This window comes from Solanum dulcamara, chromosome 11, assembly GCF_947179165.1.
Source record: "Solanum dulcamara chromosome 11, daSolDulc1.2, whole genome shotgun sequence".
Classification (NCBI taxonomy): Eukaryota; Viridiplantae; Streptophyta; class Magnoliopsida; order Solanales; family Solanaceae; genus Solanum; species Solanum dulcamara.
In genome coordinates, this window is record NC_077247.1 from 35,726,682 (window position 1) to 35,744,482 (window position 17,801).

General features: G+C 32.7%; 2 protein-coding genes across 2 annotated transcripts; both read right to left on the reverse strand.

Moving 5' to 3' along the window:
- Nucleotides 1-1,327: 1,327 nt before the first annotated feature.
- On the reverse strand, nucleotides 1,328-2,975 carry LOC129874790 (probable polyol transporter 6). Its single transcript, XM_055950149.1, has 2 exons — nucleotides 2,879-2,975; nucleotides 1,328-2,758 (listed from the first exon to the last, which is right to left on the reverse strand). The coding sequence occupies exons 1-2, from the start codon at nucleotides 2,973-2,975 to the stop codon at nucleotides 1,359-1,361; spliced, it is 1,497 nt and encodes a 498-aa protein (XP_055806124.1). The 3' UTR covers nucleotides 1,328-1,358.
- A 10,149-nt stretch (nucleotides 2,976-13,124) lies between these two features.
- Nucleotides 13,125-15,117, reverse strand: LOC129873841 (probable polyol transporter 6). The gene is made up of 2 exons (XM_055949031.1): nucleotides 14,877-15,117; nucleotides 13,125-14,767 (listed from the first exon to the last, which is right to left on the reverse strand). The coding sequence occupies exons 1-2, from the start codon at nucleotides 14,971-14,973 to the stop codon at nucleotides 13,371-13,373; spliced, it is 1,494 nt and encodes a 497-aa protein (XP_055805006.1). The 5' UTR covers nucleotides 14,974-15,117; the 3' UTR covers nucleotides 13,125-13,370.
- Nucleotides 15,118-17,801: the final 2,684 nt, after the last annotated feature.

A 17,801-nucleotide genomic window follows, 5' to 3' on the forward strand; every position in this document is an offset into this window, starting at 1 on the left:
GTAATGGAAAGATCTGGTAATTTTTGTGGTTGTTATCCCTATTTCACATTGTTGTAGGATTGATATAAAAATGGGACATGATCCATCAGTTCATAGTTATATTAGACGTTTATTGCTAAGCCAACTCATATTGAAATAACGAATGATAATTTTGAAGCCACATTTAATTTTATTTTGGCTTCTCCTGGTGTTCGATATCCGCATTAGAGCTCTCTGACAAAATTTGAATTACGCGCTACAAGCCCATTGGGGTGGCACTTCCAATGAAATTTTTTCCTTATCAAATTCGAATCCATGATCTTTGATAAAGAATGAAACAGTTCTGCCACTGCACTACAATTTATGTTGATTTTGAAACCAAATTATATCCTAGGCAGAAAAGTTCTTTTACTTTTAAAAAATGTTTATGAAGCAGTCTCTTCAGTTAGACGAAACTATAATATACATTGTACTATATATAGAATTTTAACTTTCAGTTTAAAGAGAGTATACATGGAAATTGATGGGTAAATATACATTAATTTCACATGTTATAACTTATAATCAATATATTTCATCGTAAAATTTTGCATAGGTTTTTGATTGATGGATATTTTTTTATATGTCAGAAATTACAGAGTCCTATTTTCTTTACTTTTTAATGACAGCGTGAAGCTCGATTACATTTACTAGTTTAATATATAGAAAAATATTAGAGAAATACAGTAGGAAGTTGCTAAAACATTCCGTTTGAAAAGGATAATGAGTATCGACTCTTAAACCATACAGGAAGACAAAAAAAAATGTATTATTTTACTCTTTTTTAATAACAGTTAGCATGTGGATCTTCGTTAACACTTTTGGTTTATTTTAGTAATATATTTGAAATTCATGTATAGAAAATTATTAGATAGTTGAGTCTTGTCTAATTATTTTTATATTATCTTAGTCTTCAATTTTATTATTATATGTTGTTATTTTTATTTAAATTATCGTATTATTTGTTATTGCTACTATTCTCATCTCCATTATTGTCAGGTTGACTTTTCCACTATTGTATTTTCTTTTTATATTTGATATTATTATATATGTTGTACTTGAGTCGATCTAAATTTTATCGAAAATAACCTCTTTATGCTCACAAGATCACCAATTTATGAAATTACAGTGAACACGTTATTATTGTAGTGAAAAAAAAGATAAGTTTATTTCCTGACATATATAAAGAGAAGCAAAACCGGAAAATTCTTCCCTTAAAAATAAGCTAAACTAGTAAAGAAAAATAGAAGCAACTATTTTTATACTAGTCAACTCTCCTCCTTTATTAAGGTTGTGCATAGGCGCCCAATTTATTGCATACTAATTGATGAAGCCAGGCATCAACGTTTTCCAATCTCCACCTCTTTGCTAACGACATTCTTAGAATCTTTAGATTTAGTGAAAAGAGCTTCCATTTCTTCCAAAGACTTTCCTTTAGTCTCAGGCAAGAAAAAGTAAAAAAAGATCAAAGCAACCACTGATATCCCAGCAAACATGAAGAAAGTACCTGCAATTGTCATTGCTGAAATCATTGACAAAAAAGTCATAGAAACTGTTGCATTCATCAACCTATTAACTGCAACACCAATTCCAACTCCTAAACCCCTATACCTAAGAGGAAAAATCTCAGCAGTATATACCCAAGTAACAGGTGCAAGCCCAACATTGAAAAATGCCACATATCCATAAGTTGTAATTATGCTAAGAACCAAAGCCCATATAAGTTTACCACCAGATTGCTCTGCCAAAGTCAAGAAAGTACCAAGTGCAGTTAATGCCACAATCATACCACTTACACTTGTTAACACTAGCTTTCTCCTACCAACTCTGTCAATCAAGATAGTGGACAACACTATGAATGAGAATTTAGTTATTCCAACACCACATGTGGCAAGAATTTGGTGCTTATGGTCATGTACCCCTGCTTTAGCAAATATTTTGTGACTATATAATATCACTGCTTCAATTCCAGTTGCATGTTCAAAGAAATGAATTCCCACACCAGCAATTAAAATCCTTCTAAGTGATTTTGTTGGTCTTAACAACAATTCTTTCCAAACACCTTCCCCTTGTGACTTTACTGAATTTGAAATCTTCACAATTTCATCATCACAATTTACGTCAATGCCTAAATTTGTTTTAATCTCCCTCAATCGGAGTTCAGCTTCTTCAGGGTCATTTGAAACTTTGTACATTATTTCTTTGCCTTCTCTTAGACGGCCTTTCATGATTAGCCATCTAGGAGACTCTGGCATTTTCAGAATGCCAATCGCCAAAAAGAGTGAAGGGATTGCTGCAATTCCTAACATAATTCTCCAGCCAACCCTCAAAGGCAATCCGGCAAAAACATAATTGGACAAATAGCCAAGTAAAATCCCAGTGCTAATTCCAATTTCTGGAAGAGATGAGAGAAATCCACGCGTCGATGGAGATGAAACTTCAGCTGAATAAACTGGTGCAATCATAAGTGCAAAACCAACACCAACTCCAGCAATACATCGGCCTATTAATAAAATGGTGTAATTTGGACCGTATCCCATTACAACGGATCCTAATAAGAAAATTATGGAAGCTATAACTATAGTGTAACGTCGGCCAATATAATCAGAGGTTCTTCCAGCACTGAGTGACCCAATTAAAGCACATAAATTTAGTATCCCTGCTAGAACTTCTGTTTTTACATCACTGATATGGAATTCTTTTTTCACAAAAATCATTGCTCCACTCATCACACCCGTATCTGAATTCAAACATAAAATTCTCATTAGACTATTTAACAAAAACAAAGAAATTGTTCGAAAGACATGATTAAAGAAGATAAAATAAAATATATATATATATATATACATAGAAAACTGACCATAGCCAAAGATGATAGATATCATGGAAGCAACAATGGAACAAGCACAAGCATATTTGTTAATCTTTGAAGAACTTTGTCCTTTACCCTTCTCCATAATTTTTCAATGCAATAATACGTTCGATAGGAAAATCTTTTGTTTTTATGAACAATATATCTTTAAATAGTAGTAAAGTAAAAGCCTATTGATTCACTTGTGATAGTGTATGTGATAGTGTATGCATTAGAGCTACGGATAAAACAAAAACAGATGTGTACAGCTTCACTAATTTTGGGTCTATATATAGAAAAACAATAATCATATTCTAATCATCCTTCCTATTTATTTGGGTTTTCAGTTTTCTAAAACGTAATGACTGTGTCTTAACTAATTAATTAATAGAATATATGTGGATAAGAAATACAATTTCGGATGAAGCATTTGACCAGTGATCCATTTGCATCGGGAACAAAGTTACCTCGCTTTTGATCTTTACTGTTTAGCATCAATTTTCACTTTACTAAAAATAAATGCTTATTTTTACTTATTTAATTTTAAAAATAACCAAAATAATAGTAAATTTTATTATATTTAAAAAAATGTACCGAGTCAACACTATAAAAATTAAAAATGGAGCAAGGAGTGTGAAAATTCAAAGTCTCACTGATTTATAGAACTGACTAATGACCACACCGTACCCAACGCCGATTTTAGATGGAGCATAAACTTCACATCATTTCTTAGATGTTAACGGTAATTAATTAATGATAATAATTTAATTATTGGTAAATATATATTTTTAGGGGCAATTAACACTTTTTGTATATGTGTCTAAAGACGATAGCAATATTGTATCTAATAACAATTAATTAATGCCGATAAAAACTTTAACACTATTTGTTAATACATATATTTATTGTCGCTAAAATCTATTTTTAGTGAAATTTGACTTTAATTAGATAGTCATTTGCATAGGAATAAAATTTGCTCGCACTGACGAACGTTTGGCCAATGGATTTGGACCTCAAAAATTAAAAGAATTTAAATTATACATTAAAATAAAATTTCAATTTCAAATTAATCTGAAATCATGTCATGTCCTATTAATGTCAAATTTCTACAAATATATATGATATGTATCTTGCATAATATTCTCTTTATTCCATATTAGTTGAATTTTTAAGGTAATGCACATATATTTAAAAAAGAATTTAAGGACAAAATTTGAACCATATTTTTCTCAATTACCCTTTTGTTAATCAACATCATAAAGATGATTAAATGTGAAATCATAAATACAAGTAGTCCTTTATTGGAATATAACTTTTTAAGTAGTGTAGTTTATTCCTAGGAAATTACAAAACTTCATTAATGGAAAGGGTAAACATGAAAAATGTTTCAAACATTTCTCTTGAACATTGAAGAATTCAACTATTTTGAACAATGAAAAAACTCTAGAAATACAGTTAATATGGAATAGAGGGAGTAATTTATATCGCTTAGATATGATTAAGCGTTATGTATTTCTAATTGTATTTATGATTCTTAAAGATAAATTGTTTTGGTATGAATCATATGATGTATTTCTAATTGATGCTGCCGATCTCAAGACGTATCCAATTATCCTTACACAATTCACGTTAGGAGAATTAAATGTGGGTTAATCCTAAAAGGTGTTGGATTTAGATTAGGTTTTGATTTAGTATTTATTTGGAAAATTAGTAAAAACATTGTGTCTGTCTTTACATCTTGCAAAGGAGATTTATTAGAAAACATTAGTCTTGATGTTTATGAATATTTACCTTTTTTCAAAATAACAATAATATTAATATTAATATTAATAATAATATATTATTATTATTATTATTATTATTATTATTATTTTGGTTTGAGTTTCAGAAATCAAATTTTATGTTAAAAACTAATTAACCGCTTAACTAGTTTTCGATTAAAGTGAGCCTAATATATACTCCTTTTGATCCATTTTACTTGTCATATTTGTCAGCCTATATTGAAAAATCATTTTTATTAGAAGTGTTTTTGTTAAAACAAAAATATTTGGAGAATAAAAATGTGTGTTTAACTAATTAATTTGAAAAAACACTTGTGGTCGATATTAGAAAATAAGCACTTTTATAAGGATTTTTTTTTTCATTTTTCAGAAACTTGGCCAAACAGGTTATACACATCTTTTAAGAAAACATTAACTAAGAAAATAATTTGAGTATAATACTCCTTATTTATTACTTAAATCTTTATTTAGTACTATTTTTTTAATTATAATAATCTCTCTCCACATTTATTAAAACAAGAGATAAATGTTGGGATTTTTTTTTAATTTTATCTTATATTTTAAAAATTACAAGTATTTTAAATAAGTTAATTATTTTTAATGTCCATGACAAATAAAATGGATAGAAGGAAAAAGTCCTGTTTTTGAGTTTTGACCTTAGTTTTTTCCCAACTTGTTAATCGTTACCTATTAAGTAAGATTCACAACTCATCTCTATCTAAACAGTCAACAACCAACCTCTTTTTGTGCCATAATTAGGTAAAAAAGAAAGCCATTAATTCTGCCAACCTATATTATCCACCTTATTTTGAGATCTCAACTTTGAATTAGTCATAAATGCAGTAGATTCTATTTGACATAGACATAATGTTTGGCTTTATAATGTTTAGTTTGTCTCTTATGCATTGTTTTTACCAAGAAAAAGATCCGGTATATCCAATTTATAACCACCTAATATACTAATATTATATATATATATATATATATATATATATATATATATGTCCTGAATTCAGTGGTGAATTCAAAAATTAATATATATATATAAAAAGTAATGTATGACTTATGTATTTTGTATAAGTTTTTATATATATTATTCAATTTTTTAACGAAGGATATTCAATTGACTCTCCATCAACGTATGTGGCTACGCCACTGTATCCTCACTGTTTAGTAGTGTAATAGGATAATAACTCATGACGTATTGGTAATGGCATAGAAATTCAGAATAAGTTAAGAGGCATCCTTTTCAGCATTATGGGAGGCTAATGTTAATATTTTGAAGGTTAAGTCAACTATATATGAGTATGAATAGGTACTTGAGAGGGTGATGGGAATTAATTATGGTCATGCCATTAATTTTGATAGCTCGTGCACAGTATGATTGTTTTAAATAATTATATTAGATAACTTTGTCGTTAAAGTTTAGACAGATAAAATGAAATTACTTAATACATTATCTTTGTGGAGATTTAACCTTTAATTTCCGATAATTTTCACTTAATTACTTCATTAATTGTGTTAGGCCACACTCTTATATACTCTCTATTAAGAAAACAATTATTGATATAGTGAGTTTATCATTTTATCCCTATTAATTGATAGAGTTTTATACGTATTTACCCACTATATTTTTAAAGACATTAACTCAATGTTAATAAATTTAGGGTTCTTGATTTGTCAAAATTGACAAGTAAAAAATAAAATAAAATTAGAAAATATTTGATAAGTAAATTGAAACGTAGGGAGTATAAGTATTTATATATTGTCATAATTCTGCTCTTCAACTAGTCAAAGTCGATAGGCTGTGCATGATATGGACTTGTTTATTAATTTGCGTTAGCTCAAAATTTATACTTGTAGCGTTTTTCTTTGTCACATTTTGTTACTATACAAATTAAATGATAGGGCAGTTATATTGGCCAAGTTTGCATAGATATTTCGACCTTTGATCAACCAAGCAGTATTTAATAGGTAGGAGATAATTATAATTAATTGCTGGAGATATATGCAGAATTACTATTTTCGTGGAAAAACAAAAGTCATGAAAGATTTTTCTTTCCAAATACTATGTGTACAGTGTACGTATTTCCACAAGACGAGCCAGAAAAATTGGCATGCCCACAATATATCCAAGAGGTCAATGATCCGACGTTTGTTAGTAAACTTAATTAATTTATTTTTATATATTCCATGTAAATTGTCATGTATGTATTTTTTGTAAATTTAGAAAACCCGTAAGTTTTAGCACATAAAAACTTTTGTCTAGCGAATTTTCTGAGGCGAAGGTTAATTTTTTTTTAAAATTGTTAAGTTTCAATCATTTGTGAAATTAACCCAAATATGCTCTTGTAGACTAATTGTTTTATGGACCAAAAACAGCAGCAAACATAGACCCAAAAAAATGCAGCAAAACTGGACAAAAAGCTGCAGGAACAAGTAAATGACAATTGATCACCAAACTGCACTTTAATAACAAGAAGCTGCCTTTGAATGCTTATAGCTAATAAGGTCAAATACATAACTGAATTCTTGACTTCACTTACCAATTACACAAAAAGGGAATTTCCAACAACCAATTAATGCAAAATCAGACCAGATTAAGTTGTTGGAAATCAATGCAAAAACTTATATATTTTGGCATCAATTTCCACTAGTCTTACAACACTGTCCAAAAAATATATATTTTGACATTCTATTTGTTGCTAGTTAAGAGGTGTGCAAAGTCAATATTGGACAAATAAAAATGGACGGAATGAGTATCATAACAGGTGTGGAAGGCTGTTAATAGTAAAGGTAGATGTGGTCCCAAAATTAGACAACAGGGTTAAAATTGCTACCAAAATTGAACGGAAGGGTAAAAATGACCTATTTTTCCATGAATATGTAATAGAAACTTATCGTTACACTAATGATATATATAGCTTAAACTTAACGAAAAAACTATACTTTCATGTGAATGAGATTGAATTTTTTTACTTCGCAGTTGTTTTGCCCAACTGATAAGCTTGCTTAGAAATTGTGATATGAACCCTTCATTTGCAATGATGCATGTGTAACCAATATGTGTTGCAGTAGTACTAGTGCCCATCCAAGTTCATGTAGCATTATGAGAACTAAGATGCAAAATCAAAATACATAATCAAGACTTTTTCAAGTTTTTCTTTTCATGTACCGGGTGAAATGTCCTATAAGTAATTACTACAGATCAGTAGTCATATTTGATTATGTATTCTTACTCTTCCGTTTAGTATATATCCTTTTAACTGTCAACCCTCCTCCTTTATCCGTGTTGACATAGGCGGAGTTTTTCGAGGATAACTACACAAAAGTTTAAAAGCATAATTGTTGAAATAGAGGCTAAAGGAGATGGACGATTGAGAAGATGACCTAAGAGATTCAGAGAATTTTTTTTGGGGATTTTATTCCATCTGAGAGGAAGAAAGAGTAAAGTGAAGTCAACTTCTTTCACCTACTCACACTGTTAATATATATATATACACATAGTTAACCAACTGTTAACTCTTTACTAACAACCACTAACAGACTAATCAGTAGGGCCCACACTAACAACTAATTACACACTCATACAATGTGCATAGCATTACTAACTACCAACTACACAATACACACAATACACTACTAACTACTAACTGATTATATCATAACACCATGTGTCAATACTCCCCCTCAAGTTGAAGGGTGCATGATATCCAACACTCCTAACTTGTCCATCAAATACACATGTTGTTGTCTGCTCAGTCCCTTTGTCATCAGGTCTGCTTGTTGATCATTTGTCTTCACAAATGCAGCTTTGATGATTTCTTCCTTTATCTTTTCCCTTATGAAGTGACAATCAATTTCAATATGTTTGGTTCTCTCATGGTAAACTGGATTTGCTGCTAGTTGAATCGCTGCCTTGCTATCACTCCAAACAACTACTGGCTGATGAACTTCCACTCCAAGCTCATTGAACAAGCCCAGCAGCCAAGTAACTTCTGCAACAACAGCTGTCATGCTTCTATATTCAGCTTCAGCTGAGCTCTTGGACACTGTTTGCTGCTTTTTTGATTTTCAAGAGATGAGTGACTCTCCAAACTTCACAGCATAGCCTGTGATGGATCTTTTTGTGTTGGGGCATGTTGTCCAATTTGAATCACACCAACATGTTAGCTCCTGTGTAGGTTTTGCTCTGAAAATAAGGCCCTGGCCTGGTGCATTTTTCAGGTATCTAACTACTCTAACAGCTGCTTCCCAGTGTGATATTTTAGGCTCTTGCATGAATTGACTTAGTGTTTGGACTACAAAGGTGATGTCTGGCCTAGTGATGGTGACATACAACAGTCCTCCTATCAGCCTTTGATATTTTGAGACTTCTTCCAAGGCTTTATCTCCTTCAGCTCTAACAACCTTGTCATATTCCACAGTGGTTAACTTGCTTCCAGCTTCCAGTGGTGTAGCAGCTGGCTTTGCACCTCCTAAGCCCATTTCTGATATTAGCTCCAGTGTGTATTTCCTTTGATTAAGGATGATGCCATATTGTGATCTCAAAATTTCTATGCCAAGAAAATATTTGAGTTCCCCCAAGTCTTTCACTCTGAAGTCATGTTGCAGAATCTGTTTTGCTGCTTCTATAAGACTATTGCTATCTCTAGTGATGAGAAGATCATCTACATACACAAGTATTATGACAATGTTGTTACCTGACCTTCTTGTGAAGAGAGAGTAGTCATGAAGGCTTTGTGTGAACCCTGCAGATATCAGTGCATCAGTCAACTTGATGTTCCATTGTCTTGATGCCCGTTTTAGGCCATATAGGGACTTCAATAACCTGCATACTTTGGTCTTCCTTGTCTCTTGAACCCTTCTGTTCAGTGGCAGAACCAAAATTTTTAATAAGGGGGTTTAAAATCTAAAAAGGTAGACACACGAACTAGTCGAAGAGGGTTCGATATCTACTATTTATACATAAAAAATATTTTTACCATGTATAAATAGTATAATTTTTCGTCGAAGGGGGTTTGGATGAACCCTCTGGATACATGTTGGGTCCGCCCCTGCTTCTGGTAGCTCCATATACACTTTTTCATAAAGATCTCCTTGCAAGAATGCATTGTATATATCCATTTGATGAAGTTTCCATCCTTTTAAGGCTGCCAGTGCAATCACTGATCTCATAGTGACCATTTTTGCCACTGGGAAGAAGGTCTCATGATAATCAAGACCTTCCTTTTGACTGTATCCTTTTGCCACCAACCTTGCCTTGAATCTTTCTACTTCTCCATTTGCCTTATATTTGATTTTGTATACCTATTTAGAGCCAATCGCATTCTTACCATTTGGAAGATCAACAACCTTCCAAGTATGATTATCCTTAAGGGCTTTGATCTCCTGCTGCATAGCTTCTATCCACCTTGCATCCCTTGAAGCCTTCTTGAAATTTTTTGGTTCAGCTAAGGCAGAGAATTTTGCTAAATAGCTTTTATATTTTTCTGATGTTCCTGCATATGTCAGATACTTGCTTATAGAGTAGATATGATCCTGACTGGTGTTGACAACATAGTCATTCAACCATCCAGGTTACTTGGTTGACCTGATTGGTCTGTTGCCAGTGACAACAAGAGTAGCAATACCATGCTGCAATGGAACTTGTTTAGCTTGCAATGGTTCAGCTTCAGTAGGTTCAGCCTCATTAGGTTCAGCATCCATGATGTCTGTATCTGTAGTAGCATCACCATCATCATTGTCAGCAGTAGAGTATTCCCCCTTGCTTCTACTGGTGGAGTCTGGCAAATGTGAGTAGGAGCAGGCGAATCATATAGAGTATCAACATGGCTCAGTTGAAGAAATGTGCTATCCTCTGAGTCTGCAAGGTTGCTAAAAGGAAATTCAGTTTCATGGAACACCACATCCCTGCTAACAAAAAAATTATTAGTAGATAAGTCAATTATAATATAGCCCTTTTGTGTTTCTGAAAACCCCATGAATACAGCCTCTTTGGCTCTATGAGCAAATTTATCAGACCTGGACAATGTAGTAACAAAACATAAGCAGCCAGGTACCCTTAGATGATCAAGGGATGCCTTGTTGTGATGCAACAATTCATAAGGAATACATCCCTTCAGAACACTGGATGGCAACCTGTTCACAAGGTATACTGCAGTTTTAACACAAAAACCCCAGTACTTTGTTGGAAATGTAGCTTGAAACTTAATAGCTCTTGCCATCTCCAAGATCTGCCTGTATTTCCTCTTAACCACCCCATTTTATTGAGGTGTATAAGGACAACTGCTTTGATGATTTATCCCTAGGCTCTGCAATAACTCACAACTTTGAGAATTAAAGAACTCAGTGCCATTGTCAGACCTAATGGTCTTGACTTTGCAATTAAATTGAGTATTCACAAGGACAAGAAATTGCTTCAAAACTACAATTACTTCAGTCTTCAGCTGCAACAAATGAATCCAAGTATATCTGGTATGATCATCAACAATAGTGAAAAAATAATTCTTCTTATCAAAAGTAGGAGTTTTATAAGGACCCCACAAATCTAAGTGCAATAGTTCAAAATACTGATTTGCTCTAGAAATGCTTATAGGAAATTGTAATCTGGTCTGCTTTGCTAATGGACATATTCTACAATTGTTATGCACATTTCTGCCAATCTTATTTTGGAATTCTGCCATACTCTTCATAGTGGATATATAGGGGTGACCTTGTCTTCTATGCCATAAGTTGCACCTTTCATCAGTATCTTCTAGGTAGACTTGCCTCATATCTTCTATTCTTTGTTCATTAGAGTCTTCCACTGTCCCTTGGAAAATGTACAAGAAAAAAATGTAGTGATCAAGAAAAAAATTGACTGAGCAACATAGCTCTTGGTTAATTGTGATACTGATAATAGATTGTATTTAAAATCAGGCACAAATAACACATTTGTGATTCTCTCCTGGCCAAACAGTTCTACACTTCTTGTCTGTGTAATTGGCACTGTGCTTTCATTTGACAGATGCATTCTTACTCCTTTATTATTTTGCAGGCTATGAATATTCTTGAGCATTTTGTCATTTGCAGTAACATGGTGAGAGGCTCCGAAATCAACTATCCAGTCACATCCTTCTAGTTGGGACATCAGACAAGTCACAATACCTGTCATATGGGCTTGATACTCCTTAGAGTTACTATCATGATGCTTGTACTGATTCTCTGAATCATGATGATTAGTCTTGCCATCGCCTCTTTTGTTGTTGTCATCAGCATACTGATCATCCTTACCTGCATATTTCCCTTGAAAGCAATCTGCATTACTAGCCACTGCAGCATGTGTTTCTTTTCTCCATCCTTCACTGTTATCCCTCTTGTACCTTTCTCTGTATCTATCCTTCCTCCATTCATCACGATGGTTGTTATCCTTCCTGTAGCTATCATAAGTACCTTCCACCTTTCTGTTGGCTCTGCCATCCCTTTTTGAAGGATAGCCAACAAGTTTGTAACACTCCTTCTTTGTATGGTTTCGCATGTGATAATTCTCACAATACATTGAATTGTTTTCCTTATAGTTGACATTTCTTTTGGCTTGCATTGCTATGGGATTGGACCTTTCAACATTTACCTGTTGACTTTCATCTTGCACTATTAGATCATAGGCTTGATTCACAGATAGTACATTTGACTTCATCAGAATTTGCCGCTTAGCTTGATCGTATGCTTCATTCAAACCGCTCAAAAATTGCATTAACCTCTGCTCTTGTAGATACTCAATATAGTCCCTAGACTTTGGACAACCACAGTTCGGAGAAGGAGCTATCAAATCGGATTCACTCCACAACTCCTTTAATTTGGAGAAATACACTAACACTAGACTTGTTCCCTGTTTGAGGTTTGTAATAGCTGTGTGTACTTGAAAGATTCGTACTCGATTTACCTTGTCAAAGATTTCCTTCAAATCCTCCCAGACTAGATGTGCATTTGACGCATACACGATCCCGCTCAACAAGCTCTCTGATATTGTGTTCATAATCCACGAAAGCACAATCGCATTCACCGTCTCCCACTGTTCATGAAGCGATTCGTCAAATGATTCCTTCGTGCATGTACCAGTCACGAACCCTAGCTTCTTCTTAGCTAGAAGGGAGATCCTCATGGCTCGACTCCACACTCCATAATTTTCAGATCCGGTGAGTTTCACCGGTGCTAAAACACATCCTGATGTGTCTGATGGGTGCACATACAAGGGATGACCATGTTCTATGACTATCTTCTCACTTGATGTTTGTGATTGTGAAAGGTCACCCATGGTTTTCAGCTCCGAGCTTCAGCTTCAACGGCAACGGCAGAGCTTCAGCTTCAACGGCGAGCTCCAATTCCTCAATTGGTGACCCGCTCTGATACCATATTAAAATAGAGGCTGAAGGAGATGGACGATTGAGAAGATGACCTAAGAGATTGAGAGAAATTTTTTTGGGGATAGAGGAAGAAAGAGTAAAGTGAAGTCAACTTCTTTCACCTACTCACACTGTTAATATATATACACACATAGTTAACCAACTGTTAACTCTTTACTAACAACCACTAACAGACTAATCAGTAGGGCCCACACTAACAACTAATTACACACTCATACAATGTGCATAGCATTACTAACTACCAACTACACAATACACACAATACACTACTAACTATCATAACACCATGTGTCAATAATAATAATTGATCAAGCATCAATATTTTCCAATCTCTACTTCTTTGCTAACATTCTTAGAAGATCTGCCTTTAGTGAAAAGAGCTTCCATTTCTTCCAAAGACTTTCCTTTAGTCTCAGGCAAGAAAAAGTAAAAGAAGATCAAAGCCACCACTGATATCCCCGCAAACATGAAGAAAGCACCACCAGTTGTAATTGCTGATGAAATTGACAAAAAAGTCATAGAAACTGTTGCATTCATCAACCTATTAACTGCAACACCAATTCCAACTCCTAAAGCCCTGTACTTAAGAGGGAAAATCTCAGCAGTATATACCCAAGTAACAGGACCAAGCCCAATGTTGAAAAACATCACAACCCCATAAGTTGTAATTATGCTAAGGACCAAAGCCCATATAAGTTTTCCACCAGAGTGCTCTGCCAAAGTCATGAAAATCCCAAGTCCAGTTAATGTCAAAACCATGCCACTTAAACTTGTCAACAATAACTTCCTCCTACCAACTCTGTCAATCAATAAAGTGGACAACAGTATGAATGTGAGCTTAGTTATTCCAACACCAACTGTGGCAAGAATTTGGTGCTTATGGTCATGTACTCCTGCTTTGTCAAAGATTTTGTGACTATACAATATCACAGCTTCAATTCCAGTTGCATGTTCAAAGAAATGAATTCCCACACCAGCAATTAAAATCCATCTAAGTGATTTTGTTGGTTTTAGCAACAATTCTTTCCAAATACCTTCGCCTTGTGATTTTGCTGAATCCGGAATCTTGACAATATCATCATCACAATTTTCGTCGATGCCTATAGCTTTTTTAATCTCCCTCAATCGGAATTCAGCTTCTTCAGGACCATTTGAAACTTTAGACATTATTTCCTTGGCTTCTCCTAGACGGCCTTTCATGATCAGCCATCTAGGAGACTCTGGCATTTTGAGAATGCCAATCGCCAAAAAGAGTGAAGGGATTGCTGCAATTCCTAACATAATTCTCCAGCCAAGTCTCAGTGGCAATCCTGAGAAAATATAATTGGACAAATAACCAAGTAAGATCCCAATGCTAATTCCAACTTCTGGAAGAGATGAGAGAAATCCACGCGTCGACGGAGCTGAAACTTCAGCTGAATAAACTGGTGCAATCATAAGTGCAAAACCAACACCAACTCCAGCAATACATCGGCCTGCTAATAAAACCGCGTAACTTGGACCGTATCCCATTAGAACAGATCCACATAAGAAAATTACGGAAGCTATAACTATAGTGTAACGTCGGCCAATATAATCAGACGTTCTTCCAGCAGTGAGTGAGCCAAATAAAGCACATAAGTTTAGTATCCCTGCTAGAACTTCTGTTTTTGCATCACTGATTTTGAATTCTTTTTTCACAAAAATCATTGCTCCACTCATTACACCCGTATCTGATCAGTTCAAACATAAATTCTTGTTAATACAACAATGGGGCTAATGAATTTCAAATATATACATGATAGAAAAGGAAAAAGAAGACTATAGAAGTAGAAAACTGACCATAGCCAAAGATGATAGATATCATGGAAGCAACAATGGCACAAGCACAAGCATATTTGTTAATCCTTGTTGGATTTCCTCCACCACCACTCTCCATAATTCAATAGGTGCTTGATATGTATGTACAATATATATATATATATTTCTAGCAGTAAAGAAAAATCGTATGACACTTTTGGAACACACACACAATTTGTGACAACTTTTAATTTTAGTGCATGCAGTAAAGCTACGAATCAAAGAAATCAGATCTCTGCACTTTCATGAACTTTTTGGGTCTATATATAGGAAAAAAATAGAAAACATAATCCTATTCTAGTTATACTTCCTTAATTAATTAGTTGGAATATTTGTGGATAAGAATTACAAGTCTCATGGGACTGCACATTATTTTTTCGGTAATCCACTCGATGTTTACTGTTTAGCTCAATTTTCTACAAATTATATCTAGTTATACTCTCTGTATCCAATGTCGGTTTCAGATGGAGCATCGACTTTAAGGCATTTTTTAGAGGTCAAATTTGACTTTAATTAGATCGTCATTCACACGGAAATAAAATTTATTCACACTTGATGTTTGTTTATTAGGCGTTTAGTCAAAAAAATTGAGGCTTAAGCTTAAATTTTTTAATTTATATATTATAATAAAATTTTAATTTCAAATTATAATAAAATTTTAATTTTAAATCAATTTTATTTATGATTCTTAAAGATAAATTGTTTTTGGTATGAATCCAAACATGGGAGTGCTAATAATTATCTGCCTAATTATGGTCTTGATTCTGCCGACCTCACATTTCCTACACAATTCACATTGGGAGAATTAAATTTGGGTTAATACTAAAAGGTGTTGGATTTGGTTTTGATTTTGTATTTATTTGGAAAATTAGTAAAAAATGTGTTTTCACACCATGCAAAAGAGATTTATTACTCCCTTTTTTTTTTTTAATTGTCAAATTTTGAGTTGACACACCTTGATTGATATATGAGTTTACCATTTTACTCCATTTAATTGATAGAGTCTTAAACATATTTACTTTTTCAAAGACATTAACTCCATGTTAATAAATTGAGGGTATAATAGAAAGAAAAAATTATCTTTGATTTGTCAAAAATGACAAGTAAAAGAAAAATTAAATTAAAAAATATTTGACAAATAAATAAGAACGGAGGGAGTAGAAAGCATTTTCTTCATGTTTATGAATAATTTTACCTTCTCTACAAAAACAAAATTTGTTTTGATTTTAGAAACCAAATTGTACTTTTAAATCTAATTAAACGCCTCTGAACTAGTTTTTAGTTAATGCGAGCCTAATATATATTCTTGTAGATTCATTTTACTTGTCATGTTTGCTAGCATGTTTGATCAAACTTAAGAGTGAGTGAAAAAATGAAAATTTTAAAACTTGAAATATTTTTCAAAAATAAATTTTTAATTTTTTATGTGTGGTGGGGGTGGGGGGGGGGGCTGGTGGCGTGGGTGTTGGTTTGGGGGGGGGGCTGGGGTAGGGGTTAAAATATGAAATTTTCAAAATTTGAAATATTTTTAAAAATAAATTTTTAATTTTTTTTGGTGTGTGTGTGTGGGAAGGGGGGGGGGGGAGGGTAGAGGGGTCGGGATAAAAAAATAAAACTTTCAAAATTTAAAATATTTTTCAAAAATAAATTTTTAATTTTTTTTGTGCGTGGGGAGGGGGGCCGAGGAGGGTGTGGTTGGGGACAGGTAGGGGGGAGGACGGTGGTGGGGTAAAATAAAATTTTTAAATTTTGAAATATTTTTCAAAAAAATAAAGTTTTAATTTTCTTTTGGGGAGTAGGGTGGTCGAGGTAGGGATGGAATAAAAAAAATTAAAATTTTTAAAATCTGAAATATTTTTCAAAAATAAATTTTTAATTTTTTCCTAAAAAAGATTTTTTTTTTTAGAGACGGGGTAATGGTAGGGGTGGATAAAAGGAAAATATTGTAATTTAAGGTTGAATGAGAGTCATGAAAAATGTTTTCCTTAGTTTTTGGAAGCAAGTCATTTTTCTTAAATTGAGGAAAATAAGTTGATTTCAAAATCAATTTCCAAAATATTTAAGCCAACCAAACATAAAAAAATTGGAAACATTTTTTGAAAAATATTTTCATTCCTACAAAACACACACTTAAAATTTGCTTATTCTGGAGAAATAATTTCTATCAGAAGTGTACATGTTTTTGTGAAGAAAATACTTTTGGAGTACATTAGTTTTACTAATCAATTTGGAAAACACTTTTTTTTTCACATCAGAACAATTGTTTTCGCTTTGTCAAGGTTTCAAAAGTGTTTTTGAAAAAAATTACTTCTTTAGCTTCTAAAAAATACTTTTTGACTACTTAAAAACACTTATTTCTTCTCTAAAAGATTGACCAAACAACTCAAATATTTAAAATAAGTATTTTTTTAAAATAATAATAATAAATTTTTCAGAAGCTTAACCAAACAAAATATACATATTTCTTAAGAAAACATTAAATGAAAAAATATTTTGAATATATTACCTCTTATTTATTACTTGAATTTGATTTAATACTACTTTTTCCTTTCATTACATTAATCTCTCTCCACATATTAATCTCTCTCCACATTTATTAGAGCAAAAGATAAATATTGAGAAAGAAATTAATCTATCTTAGTTTTTAAGAATTACGCGTATTTTAGATAAGTTAATTATATTTAATAACAATAACAAGTAAAATTGATCGAATGAAGTAGTCATACTTTTGAGTTTTTAACATTAATAATTATTAACTTATTAATCATGACCTATAAATAAGAGTTATCACTCATCTCTATTTTAGCAAATAAACAACCTCCCTTTTTGACATTCTTTTATTAGAAAAAATAACGTATTGATTTTGCCAACCTGTATTATCCACCTTATTTTCAGATTTCAACTTTT